This window comes from Botryllus schlosseri, chromosome 4 (assembly GCF_051294905.1).
Source record: "Botryllus schlosseri isolate E-star chromosome 4, Bs_hap1, whole genome shotgun sequence".
In the NCBI taxonomy this organism is placed as follows: Eukaryota; Metazoa; Chordata; class Ascidiacea; order Stolidobranchia; family Styelidae; genus Botryllus; species Botryllus schlosseri.
In genome coordinates, this window is record NC_137239.1 from 5966059 (window position 1) to 5985672 (window position 19614).

General features: G+C 40.5%; 1 protein-coding gene across 1 annotated transcript; it reads left to right on the plus strand.

Moving 5' to 3' along the window:
• Window positions 1-3361: 3361 nt before the first annotated feature.
• Window positions 3362-12639, plus strand: LOC145436898 (NXPE family member 3-like). Its single transcript, XM_080314091.1, has 2 exons — window positions 3362-3990; window positions 11553-12639. The coding sequence occupies exons 1-2, from the start codon at window positions 3413-3415 to the stop codon at window positions 12550-12552; spliced, it is 1578 nt and encodes a 525-aa protein (XP_080170217.1). The 5' UTR covers window positions 3362-3412; the 3' UTR covers window positions 12553-12639.
• The last annotated feature ends 6975 nt before the right edge of the window (window positions 12640-19614 follow it).

Consider the following 19614-nt stretch of genomic DNA (forward strand, 5'->3'; position numbering starts at 1 on the left):
GGGCTAAATAGGAAATTGATAGTTCGATCGAAAGCGGCGACCTTTTTTTAGTCAGCACCACTAATGTTAAGCAAAAGGTGTGTAAATCGGAGGTCGAACGAAATTGATGAGCTTTTTTTGTCAACCCACCAGATGTTTCAACAAAAATAGCGAAATCGGCTGATTTCAGTTTCGATCAACTAACTTTTCTGATTTGGTAAAAGTGTCCCCCTTTCCCGATTGCAAAATATGATAACCATACCAAATCATAATTTTCAGTCACGAATCATCAACGGGTCATGTTTTATCATCATGAACCAGAAATGTGACATAATAGCTGATGTTCCACCGCCTGGTAGGTTTTAAAAGTGATATGATAGTGAAGTTTGTTGAGATTTCACTGATTTTTATAGTAGTTTTAGGGTGAATTTTAAGTTCCTATATATAAAAAGGATATATGGCACTTGAATATATTGTTGAATACTTGAAATTCCAAAATGCCGCCGCGGGCCGCACCAAATGTTCTCCTGGAGTGCGTGTTTGAGACCTCTGAATTAGATAGTTGACATTGTTATTTTCAATCCGTCTTCAGTACTGATTCAATGAAAGAGCCGGTATTGCTATATGTTGAATATATATTGACGATGTTGATTTCGGTGACAAGATTTCATATCGTATATCACGATGATGTGATCTAATACTGCACCAAGTTTCAACGTCGTCACTTTATGATGAGGGCTGTAATTTCGTTATTAAAGTCAATATTTTATTGTCGATCCGTCTGAAGCAGTAATTTAACGCAACCGCCGGTTTCGCTATGCATTGATTTTGACGATGTTTTATACCGAGATGGGTCGCAATATTTGGTATGGTATATCTTTCCGATCTCATCGAACACTGCACCAAGTTTCAAATTTGTCACCCTATGATTAGGGTAGTAATTGCTTAGCGCACACCTTATACATATTACATTGTCGATTTGGAAAAAAGCAATTATCACCCTAATCATTGAGTGACAGCCTTGGATATTGGCACATCGTTAGCTGATATAATCAAGAGTACCATACGCATTCTTGTCTCCTAAATACGTTTAGAACACCGTCAAAATTAACACTAATTGTGCACTAAAGTCACATTTATGAATATATGGTCAGGTCACGTCTTTCGCGATGTTACTATCGGTGCCTTAATCAAAAAGCGTCACTTACGATCGTTGCATATCTTTATTGTTATGCAGCAATGAGTTAACCCACCTATCAATTAATCAATTCTATTTATCAATCAATCAAGCACCGCTACTAGGCTTCCACAATTAATTGGTATCGGACGATATCACGTTGATACTTGCCAGTCGCGCAGGGCGCGAAAAAATTTCAAATTCATGATATAATTTTGTCAATAATATCAGTAATTGGCAAACTTGTGGATCCTTTTTCAGCGCACGTGATCAGATAAGCTGAAGAGCTGATCGAAGGATGTACTTTCTTCGGAAACTTCGGGCACGGTAATAATGATATTAATTACTCTGTTGAATGTTGGTAATTCATGACGTCACGGCTGCCATATAGTGAGATATATTGTAATCGCCCAATAATGACTAAAAGAAAAACCTCTTTCATAAGACGCACCGGTTGACGTTTCTTGCATCGTCATTTTCTCATATTGCCAAGTAGCCACTTATATTAACACTATAGGACATACATATATTATACATACGAGGGTCTTGAATAACATGCGGTAGTCCATTTCTTCCAAGCATTTCTTGCCGCCTATGTTTTGGCAGCACACTTTGCGGAGTCTCATGTATTTACAGTAAACCGACGCGACGAATTGATGGTTCAGTTCGTCTACCAATACGTCAAGAAATGGTAGAGAGTTATATGTACTTTTCCATCGTGAATTCAGGAGAATGGTGGTTGTGAAAAAAATACGTCATACTGCCGCTCGTTTTGTCTACTGGAAATATCCCACTAGGACTGCATAGACTATCTACAAAGCGATCGCAAACGCTCTCCGTGAGCGAAGCACGCGCGTTATTGAAAATTCTTACTGAATTCCATAATTACGATATTTTACCTCACTAAATACAGGTTGCCAATCAGTAGCCAATTCTAATCCCCATACAACCCTATAATGCTTCTTCGCCTCATAATGGAGAAACGGGTCTATTGAAAACAAATTTCATCTGGAAATACTAAATAAGTTCCTAAAATGTATTGTGTTTAGTCAGAGGGATATATATTCGCCAGCCGAATCCCAATTCCGATAGAAATGGCGTTCCCCGAGAGGGCATTCCGGATGGACCCATAAATGGCAACTCAATCCATATATACTGAACTGTAAGGGATAAAACGCCCATGTTCATGAATCATTACCAGGTGGTTATTGCGTGAATTCGCCTTTGGACTGTAGCTTAAATCCAACTACGCGTGGTGGCATCAAAAATACCGTCGTTGCGTAAATATATTGAAACCAGAAGCTTTTCGAACTGACACTCTCCAGAGTAAAACGTCAGCAATTAATGAGTTTCAAGAACTTGCATCATAACTACATCGCATGCAAATGCAACAATTTATTACGTCATAGACAAGAATACAACCGCAAACCGCGACAGACAGAGATTTTTATATATTATGGAATTGCAATCAAAATATAATACAAAGTATAGCAATAGGATCCTTGGGGGCTTCCACGGATTATCCGGTCAACCGCATTGATGCAGTGTAGAAGCTTGCTATAATATGTTGTGTTTCACGTAATAAATAAGTTGAAAACAGGTTGAATAGTGGAACGTTGGAACGTCATAGAGTGATAGGTAACAACAATAAAAGAAAATACCGAAAGAATTATTTACAATGAAAACAACATCAGATAAATAGGTGATGACTGAATATACCGAGCTGTCAGTTCAAGCTAAGCTAGTATCCAATTTTTAACTAGAGCAAAACATTATTCTGCTGACACAAGCGGAGCGCAACGGACCGCATCGAGAAACAACGGCGCGGTGTACGCTTACATTTCAGTATACAGCTCGGAATGAGTCAGAAATGATACGATGTTCTTTTAGTAGCTTCCACGGTGTACAAAAGATCGCTTGGCGCGGATTTGATGTAGGAAGTAAGGATTGTCGCGAGTCTCGAGATAGCGATCATCAATAATCTAAAACATTCAAATTCATATTGCAGTTCCGATTCCTACTTGCGCCATACGGTATAGTATAGAAGATATCGACGCATTACAATCTTCTACGCAAAGTGCATTTTTCCAGAGAAACTGAAGGTACTACCACAGCGTCTCACTCATCACAAATATCGCAGCGCACAGGGCTATGAGGTTCTCGAATCGTATAACCACCCGCTTTAAAGACGTACGTGGAACCAAGATACTAGGATTCGCCGTTGCAGCCGTTAGCGCATGTACAATAATTTACCTGATGCATGAGATATCTGTATTCGTGTTGGTTGAACAGCCAAAATCAGTCCCCGGACTTCGAATGGAAGGAATTCGCAAGCACATATATGAATCCCAATGGATACGCATATTTCCTCATCTCAAAGCGATGATTCCAGCCGTGACAGATGGAAATAAATTTTTTATCACCAGTGCAAGGAACTCGTCAATTGAACTTCTCAATTCTCAATTGAACCAGCTTCGAGTGGGTGGAATCATGAAGGCTCTGATAATCTCCCGCAGCGAGACTGGACAACGAAAAACTTACGGTGGAGATTTTTTCTACGTCATACTTCGACGCCCAGGTTCGAATGGTGGCGATGGTGTAACCTGTGAAATATCAGATGAATCAGACGGACGATACATGGCATCATGCATTATGCCGTGGAGTGGCAGGGCTATGATAGAAGCCCGACTGATCCATCCAAGTGAATCAATTTATCAGTTGATGAAGAGATATTCATCCGAAGAAGAATTCGGAATTCGCCTAAATACCACGATGCGCAACTCGACGAATGGAATTGAGTCGACTGTCTGCTCGGTTGGCTTTCCTGACAAAAGGTATGTTATTTTCATCATTACTATATAGTCGCTGTGGAACCAAAGTGACTTATGTCCTTTTTACACATTTTGATTAGATTTGAATTAATGAAACAGACATAACCATGGCCAATATATGGCCGAAAAATGAAAAATTTTCAAAAACTTGATTTTATTATAGATAACTAACCTACGGATAGATACCCAACACCCGTCGTCACGCTTGCTTGCTCGGAGGAAAATGCTGCTCAGCAATCTGAACGCAACTTAATTGCTAATCCCATAGCTGACGACCCGAGCGCTCAAATTAAATAAAGTTGATCTTATTTGAAAGCTACTGTCACACTGATTCCGAAAATATACATTAAACTTTCATCACGGCAAAGGAACCAGCCCGAAATAACCTTTAAAGTGTGAAAATCGGCATTGCTCCAAACAATCGCAGCGACGTACCACAATGACCATAACAATGACCCTTGCGTGGCAGCGATTGTTCAGAACAATGCCGATTTTCAGACTTTGAGGTGTATTTCGAGGCACTTCCATGGCCCTGATCAGATTTTAATGTATATTTTCGGAATCAGTGCGACAGTAGCTTTCAAATAAGATCAACTATATTCAATTTGAGCGCTCGGATCGTCAGCTATGGGATTAGCAATCACGCTGCGTTCAGATTGCTGAGCAGTATTTTCCTCCGGGCAAGCAAGCGTGACGACGGGTGTTGGGTATCTATCCGTAGGTTAGTTAGTTATCTATAATTTTATTCAAGTTTTAAAAATGCACCTTCAAAATTTGAAAAGTGGACATAAGTCACTTTGATTCCACTGCGACGATATATCCCCAAACCGTCGGTATATGACAGCTGTTCACAAACGTATTTTAACTGCGATTACCAGTTACCAGTTATCTAAATGTATGGCTCACCCCTAAACCAGGGGTGGCCAACCTTTTCGCTATACCCGGCCGCATTTCGACTACTCATGTAGCCTACGGCCGCATTCCAGGGCATATAGACGTAATGAACTAGCTAGACGCCAAATATCCATGTTGAAGTGTCTGTGGCCATTTCTGATGAAGTCCGGAATAATATATTTAAGCATATAGGCTTCACGCACTCAAATCGCGAGTGGTCACTGCATGGCCAGTGGTCACGTAATAGGATTGTTTATAGTCGCGGGAAGCGCGAAAAAAATTTCAGATTCACTAATCGTCATTAATATTAGTAGTTTTACGTGTTACTATGAAACATTATCCTTTCTCAACCCATGCGATTAGATTTACCGGTAAAGTTGATGGGGGGTCGAAAATTTAGGGCAAGTTACGAATGATGGTGCATGTTCGGGTGGGCAAATTGTTATTGGTCACTTTGCTGCATGCTGGTATTTCCCGTCAGGATTGTCGGTATTGTGAGAAGCATACGATCCCGAGTGGGTATTTCGATGCGGAGCGCACCATTTCCTCCGCTGTTTGAATCTGTACTGTGGGCTCTGATTGCAATGGGTACTATTATATTATTAACGAAAATGGATGTCATACGGAATCGCGCGCAGCGCGAAAAATTTCAAGTTTAATTGAAATCTCCAAAAAAAATCCATAGTCAATTCGTAAATTCAAATTCCATGTCGACGGCCGCCAACACATATTAATTGAACAACGTGTCCACGGCCGCACAAATTTCCTTCTACGGCCACAGGTTGGCCACCCCTGCCCTGAACAATATTGTTGTAAAAAGTGTAACAATTTATAGACAGTCCACGACAAACTACATATATTTACACCTTCAAACATCATTTCACTGCGATCGATCGCTATTTGACGAGTAAATCTATTTTTGAAAGTGTTTTGGAAGAGCCCGGGCGTAAATTACATTTACATATCCAGGATCACTGTGTTTGGTACTGTACCCAATAAGCGAGACACGCAGAAAATAGGGTTTGATCATGAGAATTTGTGATAACATTTGTCCGAGTGTTTGTAGTGGAAAACATGGTAAAAGACCGTTGGGATGAACTAGTGCAGGGATGTGCAATGAGCGAGTTCAGGCCTATGAGACTCATTCATTTGGGAACCAATAACCCCTGCTGCATCGAAGCACATGAAGACGTTAACTTTTCCCCAACAAACCGCTGATAAAATGCGGTGCCTAAAACATAAGCGGCGACAAAACCGACGCGGATGGCCCGCAACTTGTTTGGCCGAGAAGTGTTCTAGTAAAATATTTGCAATTAATATGAGCGAAACCAGTTGCCTTTTGAATGAGACTCTTAATAGCTTAAGCTACATAGTAGCCAATTTGTTGCACATCTGAAAAAAAGTTGTTAAGTACCTTCGTCTTCTTTTTGTATAACAATTTTCGGTTAGTTTGTGCGAATGAAATTTATTTTTCAAAAAAGGTGCGAATAAAGCTCAAAAAGGTTGAAAAGCACTGCTCTAGTGCATACATTTTCGACGCTTCGGGATACGAATTTACCATGCTAGATGCCTTCAGATGCTTATATGCTTCCAAGGGGGGCGCGCCCCTCAGTTTGAGAACCACTGCTCTAGTAAAACTAATCCGAAATGTACGGTAGGCTATTAACCAGAGGTGTGCAATTATTTTCCTCAGCGGGCCAAATGAGAAAAATACATACGTTGGCGAGTCGAGTGAATAAATTTAGCTATATTCTCCAGCGTATTTTAAATTTATTTCTAAATTACATTGTTAATAAATGCTGCTCAGTGAAATTGTTGATATTAGGAAATGAGAAAGTGACGGTTCATTAAAAAAATATCTATTAGCTGTCACGATTCGAAACAATGTTAAACATAATACATTTTAGCTCTCTTTAAACCCCTATCCACGTTCTTCTAACAAGACTCTAAAACAGTGGTTCTCAAACCTTTTTAGACACGCGTCCCTTTATGACAGTGAACAATTTCGCGCCCACTTACCATGATATCATAATATATTAAAAAGTGCAGCCAGAATGCTAGCAATCCCAACGGATAGTTTGATGGCATGGAAGATAATGGCTGTTGATGAGGGAATTGTGAACTTTCGAAGTCGGACAATACACAAAGCAATAACTGTAAAGGGGGAGTATATCGCTAGGGGCGCGAAAAATTTCAATAAACTTTGGCTTCGCGCCCCCCTTCTGATGCTTTCACGTCTCCCAGTTCGAAAACCACTGCACGGAAATGTAGGCCTACATGCAATATCATAAAGCTTGGTCGCTGCCTCCGAGCAGTATGCAGGACATGATCGGCAAAAACCGAAAGGATGGGTTTACCCCTGACTCCAGTGTGCGAATATTTAGTGCTATAAATTCTGAACCTAAAACCTTCTTTGAATTTCAGTTTCCGGCGTTCTTTTTTTGGCATGTCCGTTAATGCTGTAGTATGTGTATGGGTGATACATATGATGAGTCATGCGGTAATCGCGAGCACTGATTGACTTATTGTTTTAGGAATTAGGGATTTGGAAACGTATCACGTAACAAATTGAAACACATGCCTTATAATGCGTAATGTGACAATGTCAACAAGGAAGGTTTGAACTAAACTATGTGGAAAAGAGTGATTTATTGTGACTTCAATTGCTACTCATACTTTGCCACATTGCCTTATTATGAGTCAGGATCGCGCAAGTCAGGTACTAGGCAGCGTAATCGTGACATATTTATGAAAAGGCTTCAAAGTAAACGAATTTGCTGCTCATTTGATACAGTGTATGGTTTTAGTCATTCAAAAAGCAAGTTTTATGTTTTGAATTCCAAGCAACCTTTCGCGGACCGCACAGAATATAGCTTTGCGGGCGGTATTTGGCCCGCTGGCCGCACTTTGCCCCGGTCTGGTATTAACTCTCAGTATAGAGACAGTAGTTCTATAGATGACTAACCTACGGACAGATACGCAACACCCGTCGTCACTCTTGCTTGCCCGGAGGGAGTTACTGCTCAGCAATCTGACCGCAACCTAATTGCTAATGCCATAGGGGACGACCCGAGCGCTCAAATTAAATAAAGTTGATCTTATTTGAAAGCTATTGTCGCACTGATTTCGAATATATACATTAAAATCTGATCAGGTCAACGGAACCGCCTCGAAATTCACCTCAAAGTCTGAAAATCGGAATTGTTCTGAACAATCGCTAGCACGCAAGGACCATTGTTATGTTTATTGTTCTACGTCGCTGCGATTGTTTAGAACAGCGGTTCTCAACCTTTTTGGACATGCACCCCCTTGGGGATGGTCGAAAATATTGCGCCCCCCTGACCCCCCCCCCCCCCCTACACTTTTCGTCATGTCAAAAAGAGAACATCATCTAATACAGAGGTAGGCAACCTTTTTGCTAATCACGGTCCATTTCGATTACTTATGTAGCCTGATACCGCATTCCAGGGCATTGCCGTAATGAACTAACTGGACGCGAAATACCTATGTTAATCTGTTCAGATCCATTGCCGGTGAACTACGGAGTCCGGACGATTATACTTTTAACAAAAGCCTTTTTTTGTACGTACCGAAATCGCGAGTCGCAATGTTATGGATATATGCTGGAATCGCATATTGTCAGATTGTCAAATTTTTCAGATTCACGAATGAATTCCGTAATTAATAGTAGTAGTATCACATATTATTATCAAATATTTATCCTCTCTTAGCCCATGTGATCAGATACACCGGTAGGGTTCATTGAGAGAGTGCTCTTGAAAATTTAGGTCAAGTTATAAATGATAATGCAGTCACTAGGTTGCATGCTGTTATTTTTCTTGACCCCCGATCAGGATAGTCGATTGTATCGGTAATGGAAATATATTAAAATTACCCAAAACAAATTTCTTTCCGATTCCGCATAAGAGTGAGAAGGGCGCTACTATATTAAAATCGCAAAATTAGGTTATGTTGAATTGCGCGGAGTGTGAAGAAAATTTCAAGATTAATTAAAATATCTCAAAAATTTTGGAGTGAATTCGTAATTTCAATTTGCATGTCGACCGATGCCAACACATACTATTTGAATTGGGTGTCGACGGCCGCACAAATTCCCATCTACAGCAACATGTTACCCTTCCCTGATCTAATATATGGTATGTCTTACGCCAAGTTTGAATCCGCATTCCAGTTGTTGAGTCTTTAACATTTCTGACAAATTTCCCCAAACTTGTTTGAAAATAGCAAAAAACATTGAACAGGACATAAATTATTTCAAGGTAGGTTGCACTGAGAAATCCTAATGCTGGTATGGTAGTGACTACAGAGAGCATGGCATCGTTCTGTAGTGACATGCTAAATTCGATCGGTTTTGGAATTGAATAAATTGTGCTTATTTAGAGTAGCTTAATTGAGGGCGAAATCGGGCAACTTATATTGCATCTAAATCTGTCTTAGGCAGTGCAGTTTCTCAATTATTAACAACAGCTACCCAGCGCACCGAACTTTAGGCTATTTCAAAGCTATGAAGTAATGAATGACTTACACGTGGGAATTGCTCCAAATTTTCAAAGAATATCAAAAATTTGCTCAAATGAAGTTGAAATCAGCCTATACTCCGCTGAGCGCGAATGCTGGAGTTAGAATTTGGCGAGATTTCTTGAATACGAAATAAGTTTCATCTTTAACAATCGTCTTCTCAGAATGATTGTGATGCATATTTTTAGTCAGAACTCATACAGACGTGGTCAATTCCTCGCGCCCCCCTGAGAGCTTCCCGCGACCCCCAAGGGGGGCGCGCCCCCCAGGTTGAGAACCCCTGGTTTAGAACAATTCCGATTTTCAGACTTTGAAGGCTATTTCGGCGTGGCTCCATTGCTTTGATGAAATTTTAATGTGTATTTTCAGAATCAGCGCGACAGTTTCAAATAGGATAAACGGGTCGTCAGCTATGAGATTAGCAATTATTCTGCAGTCAGATTGCTGAGCAGTAATTTACTCCGGGCAAGCAAGCGTGACGTTGGATGTTGCATATCTATCCCTAGGTTTTTTTATTTATTTGTTTTGGGGTATTCATGGTGTTTGTCGACTACTATGGTCACACCAGGCCGATATTCTTCTTATTTTCCGGAACTGCCGACTTATAGCACGGCCCACCTCTAGGCTTTTGTAAGACACCGCTCATAGTAGTTCATTGCAATTAGTGCATCTCAGTCGAGTGTAACGTCACATGGCAATGTAAAAGCATGGTAGTTTCAGTCTTGCTGCAGTTCGCTTGTCACACACAATTAACGTTAAAATCGCTGTTGTCAAATATTGTTACAGTGCCAAGAAATCGAAGACTCTCGCGTAGGGGAGACCGAGTACAATTGTAACAATTTTTATATATATTGCGATCAATCCATTTCTCGTGGAACTCTACTTTTCAAATTTTACATAACAAAACTAGCACCTTATGCGTGTTATAAAAACAAAAACGGAACCTACTTCTATAATACTCTCTGAAAATGTTTGGTTTCGAAATAGTTCCTTTAGTGTTACAATTACCCCTTGGCAACACCATTATGGGATAGTTGTAATAACGCCATTTACGAACAACAGCTATACAAATAAAAGTTTTGATGCAGAAACACCAAAAAAAATCATTAGATCAGGAATTTATCGTTCGCAGAAAACTTCACGTAAGCCGTTAGTGCTATGTGATAACAGTATACTGACGCTCGGCGTGTCCGAATAACTTATCTAGGCTTACCATACGTCCTCTTTTAAGAGGATTTGTCCTCTTTTTTGACTTTTTTGAAAGTGTCCTCGGAGGACGCCCTTTTGTCCTCTTTTTTGAGATTTTGTCCTCTTTTTTGAAAATTTAGGCAGATTTAGAGCAAATTGCGAGTGATACGCCGCATATTAGCACAGAAGTGAAGCTCAGGCGGGTATTTCGGAGTGAAAAACGGTGATTTTAGCTCTGAGCGAAAAGATGACTTTTTTTTTTTTTAGTCATCCACCCGGCAATGTGGAGTAAAAAACGTTATTTTGAGCTCTGAGTAGAAGTGACGACCTTTTTTTTATTTAGTCAACCGATCACAAAGTGGGAAAAATTAACCGGTTTTTGAGAATTTCACTTCGGTTTTGCAAGTTGCAAATTTCTGAAAAAGTGTCCTCTTTTTTGATTTCCAAAATATGGTAAGCCTATTATAGACATGGTTGCATTTAAAACAAATAATGTTTAACAAAATGCAGCATCAAAAAGAACAAAATTGTTGTTGTATTTTCAACATTTGTATAATCTTGTCATAATTGTGTAAATACTTTCGAAAAAATATGTAGTATGAGCCTACGGACGATTTGCACCCGATATAGTCGACCTCTACGATATAGAATGGTTGGAACATTCGAAATTGTCGTCGGTTAAACAGTTATAGCGGGTAGAGCTGTTGCTGTACTGATTACGAAAATGTTAATTTTATTCTACGCATGGCCCTGGAACCCCCATAATCAACCTCGAATTTTGTATTGTGATCGAGTTTTGCATTGCGACGCAACAATGCTGTCTGGCTCTTTCTTCTGAGCTGCAGTCTCATTTTGCCACACAAAATTGTTCCGTCTCAATGCAAAACTCCACCACTATGCAAAATTTAAGGCTGCCAATTTAAGGCTGCCAATGTTTATTTCAGGCCAGAAGAAATATGTGACTACACCAATCCGACTCATGGGGAGAAACGCACTTGTCTAAAGCCACCTTCCGGAGAATGCCCGAAAACAATACTTTATCAAATAAAGGTGGTAGAACAACGGTCTCGCGAAGCAGCGAGTGTTGATCGGATGTTTTGTAACGAAGATAATTACTTGAAACCGATATCTGGGTCCGGAATCGAGATCTCAATTCTCAAGACAGAAAGAACAGACAACGCCAGTAGTCACACCGCTGATAATTTCGCTGATTTGTCAAGCACTAGCTTGGATCCTATGCGTCCATCAGGATGGCTGTACGCTGGGAAATGGAATTCATTTAAAACGGCACGGTCATTTGGCCATGACATCGCAACGCTAAAGACTTGTTTGTCTCACAAGAGACTTCATTTCTTTGGTGACTCCACTGCTAGAAATTTATATGGTTTCTTGGTACGAAGTCTCAAAATCAAAGATCACGGACTAGATAATTCAGTTGCGTGGTCTCGGGGACGGGACGGAGCCTCCTTGGATATTAACATGACAATCCAGTACCGGTCACATGGACCACCTCTCCACAACCCTGGTCCAGAAGACGCACGTCCGTACATGAGTGACTCGTTTGACGCTATTCATGAGGGCGGCAAGGGTACGGTTGTTGTTTTCACAGTAGGGTACCATTTCCATTATTTCGATCCTGACGTTTTCTTGCGAAGATTGAAAATAATAAAGCAAGCAGCACACTCCATGCTAGAACGTCTGCCAGGAGCTAGAATCATCGTTAAAGGTCTCCATTATCATTGGGACGAACACTTCGGAAGGTCGCCCTGGCTTACCTACACGTTCGTGACTATGTTACGTCACGAGTTCCGGGATGTTCCCGGAATAATTTACATGGAACATTGGGATTATACTCTCTTGCGTAACAACAGTGGACTCCACCCTAAACATGAAATATTGATAGGTACGTTTGATATTCTAATGACGCACTTATGTTTATTATAGAGAGCTGCTCTTGCTCACAAAGTTCGGGACGGAAATTCTATCAATGTGCACCGTACTCAGCAGTTTACACTGTCTAACCATTAGCACCGGATAGTCTGGCCAACGATATAAAAAAAATATGCTGATTTTTCAAATATTTAAAAACATTTTGCATGTGTCAATACATAATCCACCTAGAATACTACTTTTTACTGTTTACTTCCTAATGTCAAATAAAGGGTTCTGTTTAGAGTGAACACAAAGATATAGAGAAGGCTCGCTGTGAACAGAAATGTAAAAACGAATATATTAGCTACATTTGATTAGTGTTTCCCAAACTTTTCAAAAAAATATACAAACAGTCCCTTGGCAATATTTTTAAATGACTCAACAGTTCTTTACCAAATCAACAACAAAATACACATTGGTGTCAAATGATCAACATCGAAAAGAACTGTGACATCGGGAACTCTAGGCCGAGGTGGATGTTAGAGTAAAGGATCGCTACTGATGCGTGTCGTTCGACATCCTCCTATCTGTTCATGACATCGCATTGTGTCTTATCGCATTGTACATTGTGTGTGACTTGTTCAGATAAAAAATATAACCAAACGATATATATAGGCCTATATATTACTATTAGGTATAGCGCGATTCACTGCCGTGAAAATATAGGATTGCTGCTCATAAATTGCGACCAGAAGTAAGGGTAGCGATTTCCAGGAAACTTAAAACTTCCTTCAGTGAAAGTAGAAAATAAAAGGTATGAAAACTACTCAATCAAGTAAGTAATCTCAGAAAGTAACTTCGGTCGAGGTCGCGTACTTCTGCGAGGCAATCTAAGGTGGCTACTTCAGAGATTGTTGCTGACGGTCCATGACTAACAGAAAAGACTAATGGCACTACGAATGGATATAATCTTCGAGAATATATTCAGTTACCGTAATAGCGGTCATTTGACGCGGTTCTTACGAAAATTTCACTCGTAAAAGTAATCAAACTCATCGAAAACATACAATCTACTCTTCAGAATCCGAATTGTGGAAAGTAGGTAGTTTTGGCCAAATAACTGTTCAGTGTTCAAGTAGAATGGGAAGTAGTCTAAAAACGTAACCAATTGGGTACGTACTGGAAGCAGGAAAAACCGTCTTGAGTGCTCCAAAAAGGTAGATGTACTTCGTCAGAGACCACCTCTATATGGCTGAGGATCTCGACACAATTAAATCTTGATAATATTTCTTCATCGTGTCACAAAGGATGATACTGTTTAGTGTTTTTACTCACAGCCACACATGAACGGTGTATAATAGGGGTTGCTTTGTTTGGAATACAATCCTTCTTCAGAGACCACCTCAGTATGACTGAGAGCTACACAATTAAATCGTCCAAATATTTCTTCATCGTATCACAGAGGATGATACTTTTCAACAGGGTTATAACTTGTAACCATGTCAAAAGGTTCCGAGTCACAAGTCAATATTCCTTTTTTAGTTTTGACTTAAGTCAAGTCGAGTCATATTCGATTCACCACCGAGTCAAGTCCGAGTCCAAGTCACGGAGTACAGTGTTGAGTCCGAGTCACAGCGTTTTGACTCGAGTCTGAGTCCAAGTCATTGTGCTGACTGTTCAGTTCTTATAGTTACTATCATGTGAAAGATACTTTTTAGAACTCTGCTCGGTGATATCGAAAGCTTCGCATTCATAATATACTAATTTTCCTCACTTTCAACAGTTTCTGGTAGCATTTTATAGTACCAGTACTGATAGACGAAATAGTAATAGTGTGATAACTTTACTATTCTTCGAAATTACAATGAAATGCATGTCTTGGTAGACCCAAGACTTGGTCCGAGTCATACACAATGACTCGAGTACAAGTCGAGTCAATACACAAAGTGACTCGAGTCGATTAATTTTTAAGAAAATGTCTCGAGTCAAGTCGAGTCACCAAAAAATCGCGACTCGAGGCTGTCTCGATTCGAGTCATGACTCGAACCATTACAATCCTGCTGTTTAATGTTGTAATACACAACCTCACATGAACGTTATATGATATGGATTGCTTTGTTTGGAATACATTTCCGTTAAAGTTAATAATTGTGTGCAGCAGAGTTGGATCAATTGTAATCTGTAATTAGGCTCAGTGTATTAAATTACATTTTTCATGTAATGGTATTGTAATTGTAAATGATGCAATATTATTTTATCTAATTGTAATTGTAATTCGATAAAATGTTTGCCTAATTACAATTTCAATTAAAGTACATTGTCATTGAGACCTGACAAGCACAACATAAAATAATTACCGCTTCGTTTTACGATCAACAACCAACCAGTGTTCACCGCGACACCAATAACTGTTTCCCATAAACATGTCAAAATTTATAAACTTTAAAATATATCGTTTTTCGCGTTGGTATTAGTGTTGTTGGTGCGGGATATTCGGGTTGCGGGTTAGGTTGGGGTCATGGTATTCAATGATTAGCGTTGGCATTATCGTATCTCGTATCCCTCACCTCAATAATAATATTCGTAACCCTACTCCACCTTCAACCCTAATATCCCTTTGCAATTCGTATTTCAGTACCGGAAGCAATATTTACCTCCGCGGGTTGCATTTAATCCGTGCGGGCACATATTGCAATGAATTGTGTTGGTTGGTTTTGAGATTATAATGATGTTTGTCGATTACTATGGTCTTCAATTTTATTCCGTATTACTCGGCCCTAGGCTTTTTGTAAGACACCGCTTGAGCGGACGAGGTGGGGAGGAGGAGCCCAGAAAAACCCCCAACACTTAAAAGGAAAGGACGTAGTTTATTTTTGTCCTTGATGTTTTTGCGGCATATACACAGACTCATGATACACATACACACGATCTGCGCATATTATGCATACCATGAGTGCATGATGTGCATATGCCGCTGGACAAGGAAGTGCAGATATAGCTTTTACGGCTTTCTAAGTCATGCACCACCCCTCCATGCTATCCCAGTAATGCATGAGCGCCAAGCAGGAAAGCCATGGATACCAGTGTTACTAATCAGGTCTTTGGTCTGACCCGGCCGGGAATCGAACCCACGACCTACCGATCAAGAAGCCGGACGCTTAACCATTACGCTATTTTGTCGGTACTTAGGTATAGGAGATCAGAAGTCGACCTCCGTCGGACTCGAACTCGCAATCCATTGGTGTTGCAGCCGCGGATTGCGCTATATCACCACATTGCATTGACTTGACTAATCGAGGCCGGCTATTTTGGTGCTCGGACATATCAATATCGAAGCCGACACCGTCGTCGCAGGGATGAGCGTTCCTATTCGAACTCCCAAGGAGTTTTTCTTTCATTAGAACAGTATATGCACAGGTGGTCATTACCGAAGTACTTCTACTTTTTCCAAGTACTCAAGTAGTTTACCCCACCTGGGTATTTACTCAAGTAGATCTAATTTTTCGCAACTTCTACTTCTCCTTTGTAATATTTTGTTATCTACCTACTTACTTTTCGCTATTTTCCGTTTGTCAAGTAGTAGAAGACGACGACGACGCCGAAATGTCCACTTTTTGGGGATTTTGTCCTGTTTTTTGATACTTTTGGTTATATAAAGGGCAAAATCCGACTGACTGACAAACAATAAATCAGTACTGAGGTAACGCTCCGCCGAGTATTTCGGGAGCTGAGCTGGAAAGTAGACCTGGATTTTCCTCCGGCTTTGCAAGTCTGAGAATTTTGTAAAAGTGTCCTCTTTTCCGATTTCCAAAATATGGTAACCCTAGGCTATATGTAAGAAGCTCCCACATACCAATATTTAACGTAGCTATGTTGTGACTGACTCACCAGCTACGAGCTTCACCGCACGTCATTGAGTAATCGGCACTGATCGCATAAAACGCACAAGAGTTATACAATCAGGTTAGCTGTATTGACAACTACAATATTCCGATGACAAACGATTCAAGAATTACTATTTACTACACTGCTCTGTAAAACAAAGAGGGTTGAAATGGTACAGTAATTCTTCTAGGCCTGAAAGATGAAAGTTAGCAATCGAGGATGTGGATGCTAAATAAACCCAGAAAAACTCAGATCGTATATTTCACTCAAATTACTATGCGAGCTGTGACAGTGGAAACTGACAGTCATTATTTACAGTTATACAATCGTGGAAGTAAGTTTGAGCCCGTGATATGGAAAATTCCACAGTTAATACAATAAATTTGGCTCGGTAAACACTGCAAATTGCACAATAAATATGTCGTTTTCCTCTCGACGCAATGCTATGAAATAACGGGTGCGCGCCAGCACCCAAAACAATGCTATTCCTCATATCGGAGGGTGATTTTCGGGTATTTCAGTGTCCTGACCAAATTGAAAGTGGCTTACGGTTGATTAATCCTGAGACAATGACTTTTATCTGGGATAATATGACAGGAATGTTTCGTAGAAAAATAAACTGTTGCAGAAGAAGTGGCGTCGTCTGATAACCTGCTAGAGTTGTAACCTGAGTCCCACGTAATGTGTGGCTGGGTAGATATACTTAGCTCTTTTCGTAGTAGACGCACGTCCCTGCGTTAGTCCTTGATCTGACAACTTCAACGTGAATGCAACAACAGTATTGCCTCAGATAGATATATTGGTCGGACATGTATGGAATATACAGTAGGATATCGCAGATGAGTCTGGTTTGTAATTGAAATGCACGAGCTGATAAATGGTAAGTCACGTGGTAGCGAGAAGAAAGATATAAGTCACGTGATATACGATATGGGCGATGTCCCATAATGATGTTGTATCTTACAAAGTGTATGAACCGTGAGAGGGCGCAGGGCGTCCTACACTGTCGATCAGCACTTGCTGTGCTGATAACCAACTGATTAAAGCATTAAAGTCTTAAATGGTTTTGAATTGTAAGACAACAGTTCCAATGAGAGGCCCTATGAACGAACTTTCTGCGACCTGGCAGTCAGTATTCAATAAAGCTTCATCGCATTGCAATGCCTCTCATTTTAGTAGTGAAACAGTATTTCAAGACTCTACCGTTACAACCAGTCACTCATTTCGAGGTTTGTTCCTCAGTGTACGCTCGCAGTTATCTACGCGTACCAAAGTGGATTGCTGGCGTGGTGACGAAAATACTGGGACGTGTTGTGAACGTTGTCAAAACAGATAATGGGAATCGGAGAAGGCATAAAAACCAACTTCAACCACGATTGATTTCAGCTGGCAATGATACAGCTACACAATAAGTTGCTCAGTCTCAGCAGTCACGAGCTGACCAACCATTGGTTAGGAATAGGGCACAACGTTCTACATCTAGTCCTGCTCGTACATCAGGTAGAAGGTATCCCCTTAGAAAAAGGCAGCAAACCGATTTTTATAGACGTACGTAAATGTGGGCGACTCTCTAATCCTACAGCGGAGGACTGTTATGCTCGTGTTCGTGCGTTTTACGTAGGTATCGTTTGTCTCCCTCTTATTTCTCTAGGATTAGTAATTTCGGTCAATCAATATTTCCTCGTGCGTCGTGCGGTGTATTTATATTCCTGTGGTCTGTTTCTACGGTTTTTCGTTTACCTGCACTATGGATCGTGTGTCGTTTTTTGCAAAGTTATTCTGCTGATAATATACTGATTTCATATTGAAACCTCGTCGTATTGTTCGAGCTACTGTTCTAAAAAGAAGACCAAGAGCATATTACAAAATATACGAAAACAACAACGCATAACATCACTGAAATATTCCAAGCTTGTAATGGCGCCCGTTCTGGGATTTCCCTTCGCAACCTTTTAATTGTAGATCAGCGGTTCCCAAACGGTAGGGAATTCCCCACTGGTGGGGAATTCAATGGTTTCTGGTGGGGAATAGACGCATTTGTTCAAAATTATATACAGGACAGTCTACATATTCACGGAGAGACATGCGCAATAACCGTTACCAGTTAACTGCTCTGGAATGTATGTATCGAAAATTATATTGCGTGTTGCACACAAAACCTAATTTTAACTCTGGATGGCCAATGATGGCGTCACAAACGCCGTGAAATAACGCATTTGCGAAATTTTGAGTGTTACTGGTATCGGTTCACAATACGTTTTATGTTGCTGTTACAGGCGATTGCCTTGCGTACTGGCGTGGTCGTGGTTCTTGTGTAGTCAAACCAGAAAATAACAGCTCTGTGATGAGAGAGGGGCTTGGCAGTGGAGGGGTTGGGTAGTGCGGGGCCGAGCTCGAAGTTTTTTTTTTTTTTTGAAATTTATGCCACTTTTTCAAAAAAATATTTAGCGCTTGGTGCGCGATTTAATATTTGCCGGATATCTGATTATTAGGTACCCTAACTCCACGAAAATACGTAGAATTTATAGAAATTGAGACTTCGGCGTCGAACATTACTGCGCCACGACGCACCAATGCATATGAAGTTATAGGCCATGTAACATGCAACTCCGAGAAGTGTGTCAGAACGATCAGCAGCGAGAAGCCCTTGGCCGAGAAGGAATGCCCTTGTGGTGACCCAAGACTTCGATATATATACAATATACATATATGTTTAATTGGCTAAATGGCTGGCACTGAATGTACCTGTACTAGCGATCTGAACCCCACAGGACAAATGCAATCCCGCCGGAAAAAAATAGTTGCCAGTAAAACAATACCAATTTGATATCGTGTGTGCCTTTTAGTTTTAACGATTTCCATATATTTTGACATATCAGATATAGGAGGTCACGAAATAGCATAATGTAACGAAGTCAATATACCAACGGGTCCGCTTGAAGATGTGTCATACTTATTTATGGGTCCTATCATTTCCAACACACCTCACTCAGCTCTACCGGCAAATCTGATTTCGAGAGCAGAGAGGGGATAAAAAATTGATAGCAAAATATATGCAATTCCCGATAATATTGGCCGATTCAAAGACAAATTATATCAATTTTTCGCGCTTCGCGCGTCTAGTCGAATTAAGGAGTCGCCCTATACAGTAGACCCAATGTAGCTGATAAGTTGAAGGGAAAAAGCGTATAGGCCCAGCGGGGCTGAGGGTGTTCTAGGGGCCCAAGACCAACGTTTTTTTGGCGGGGC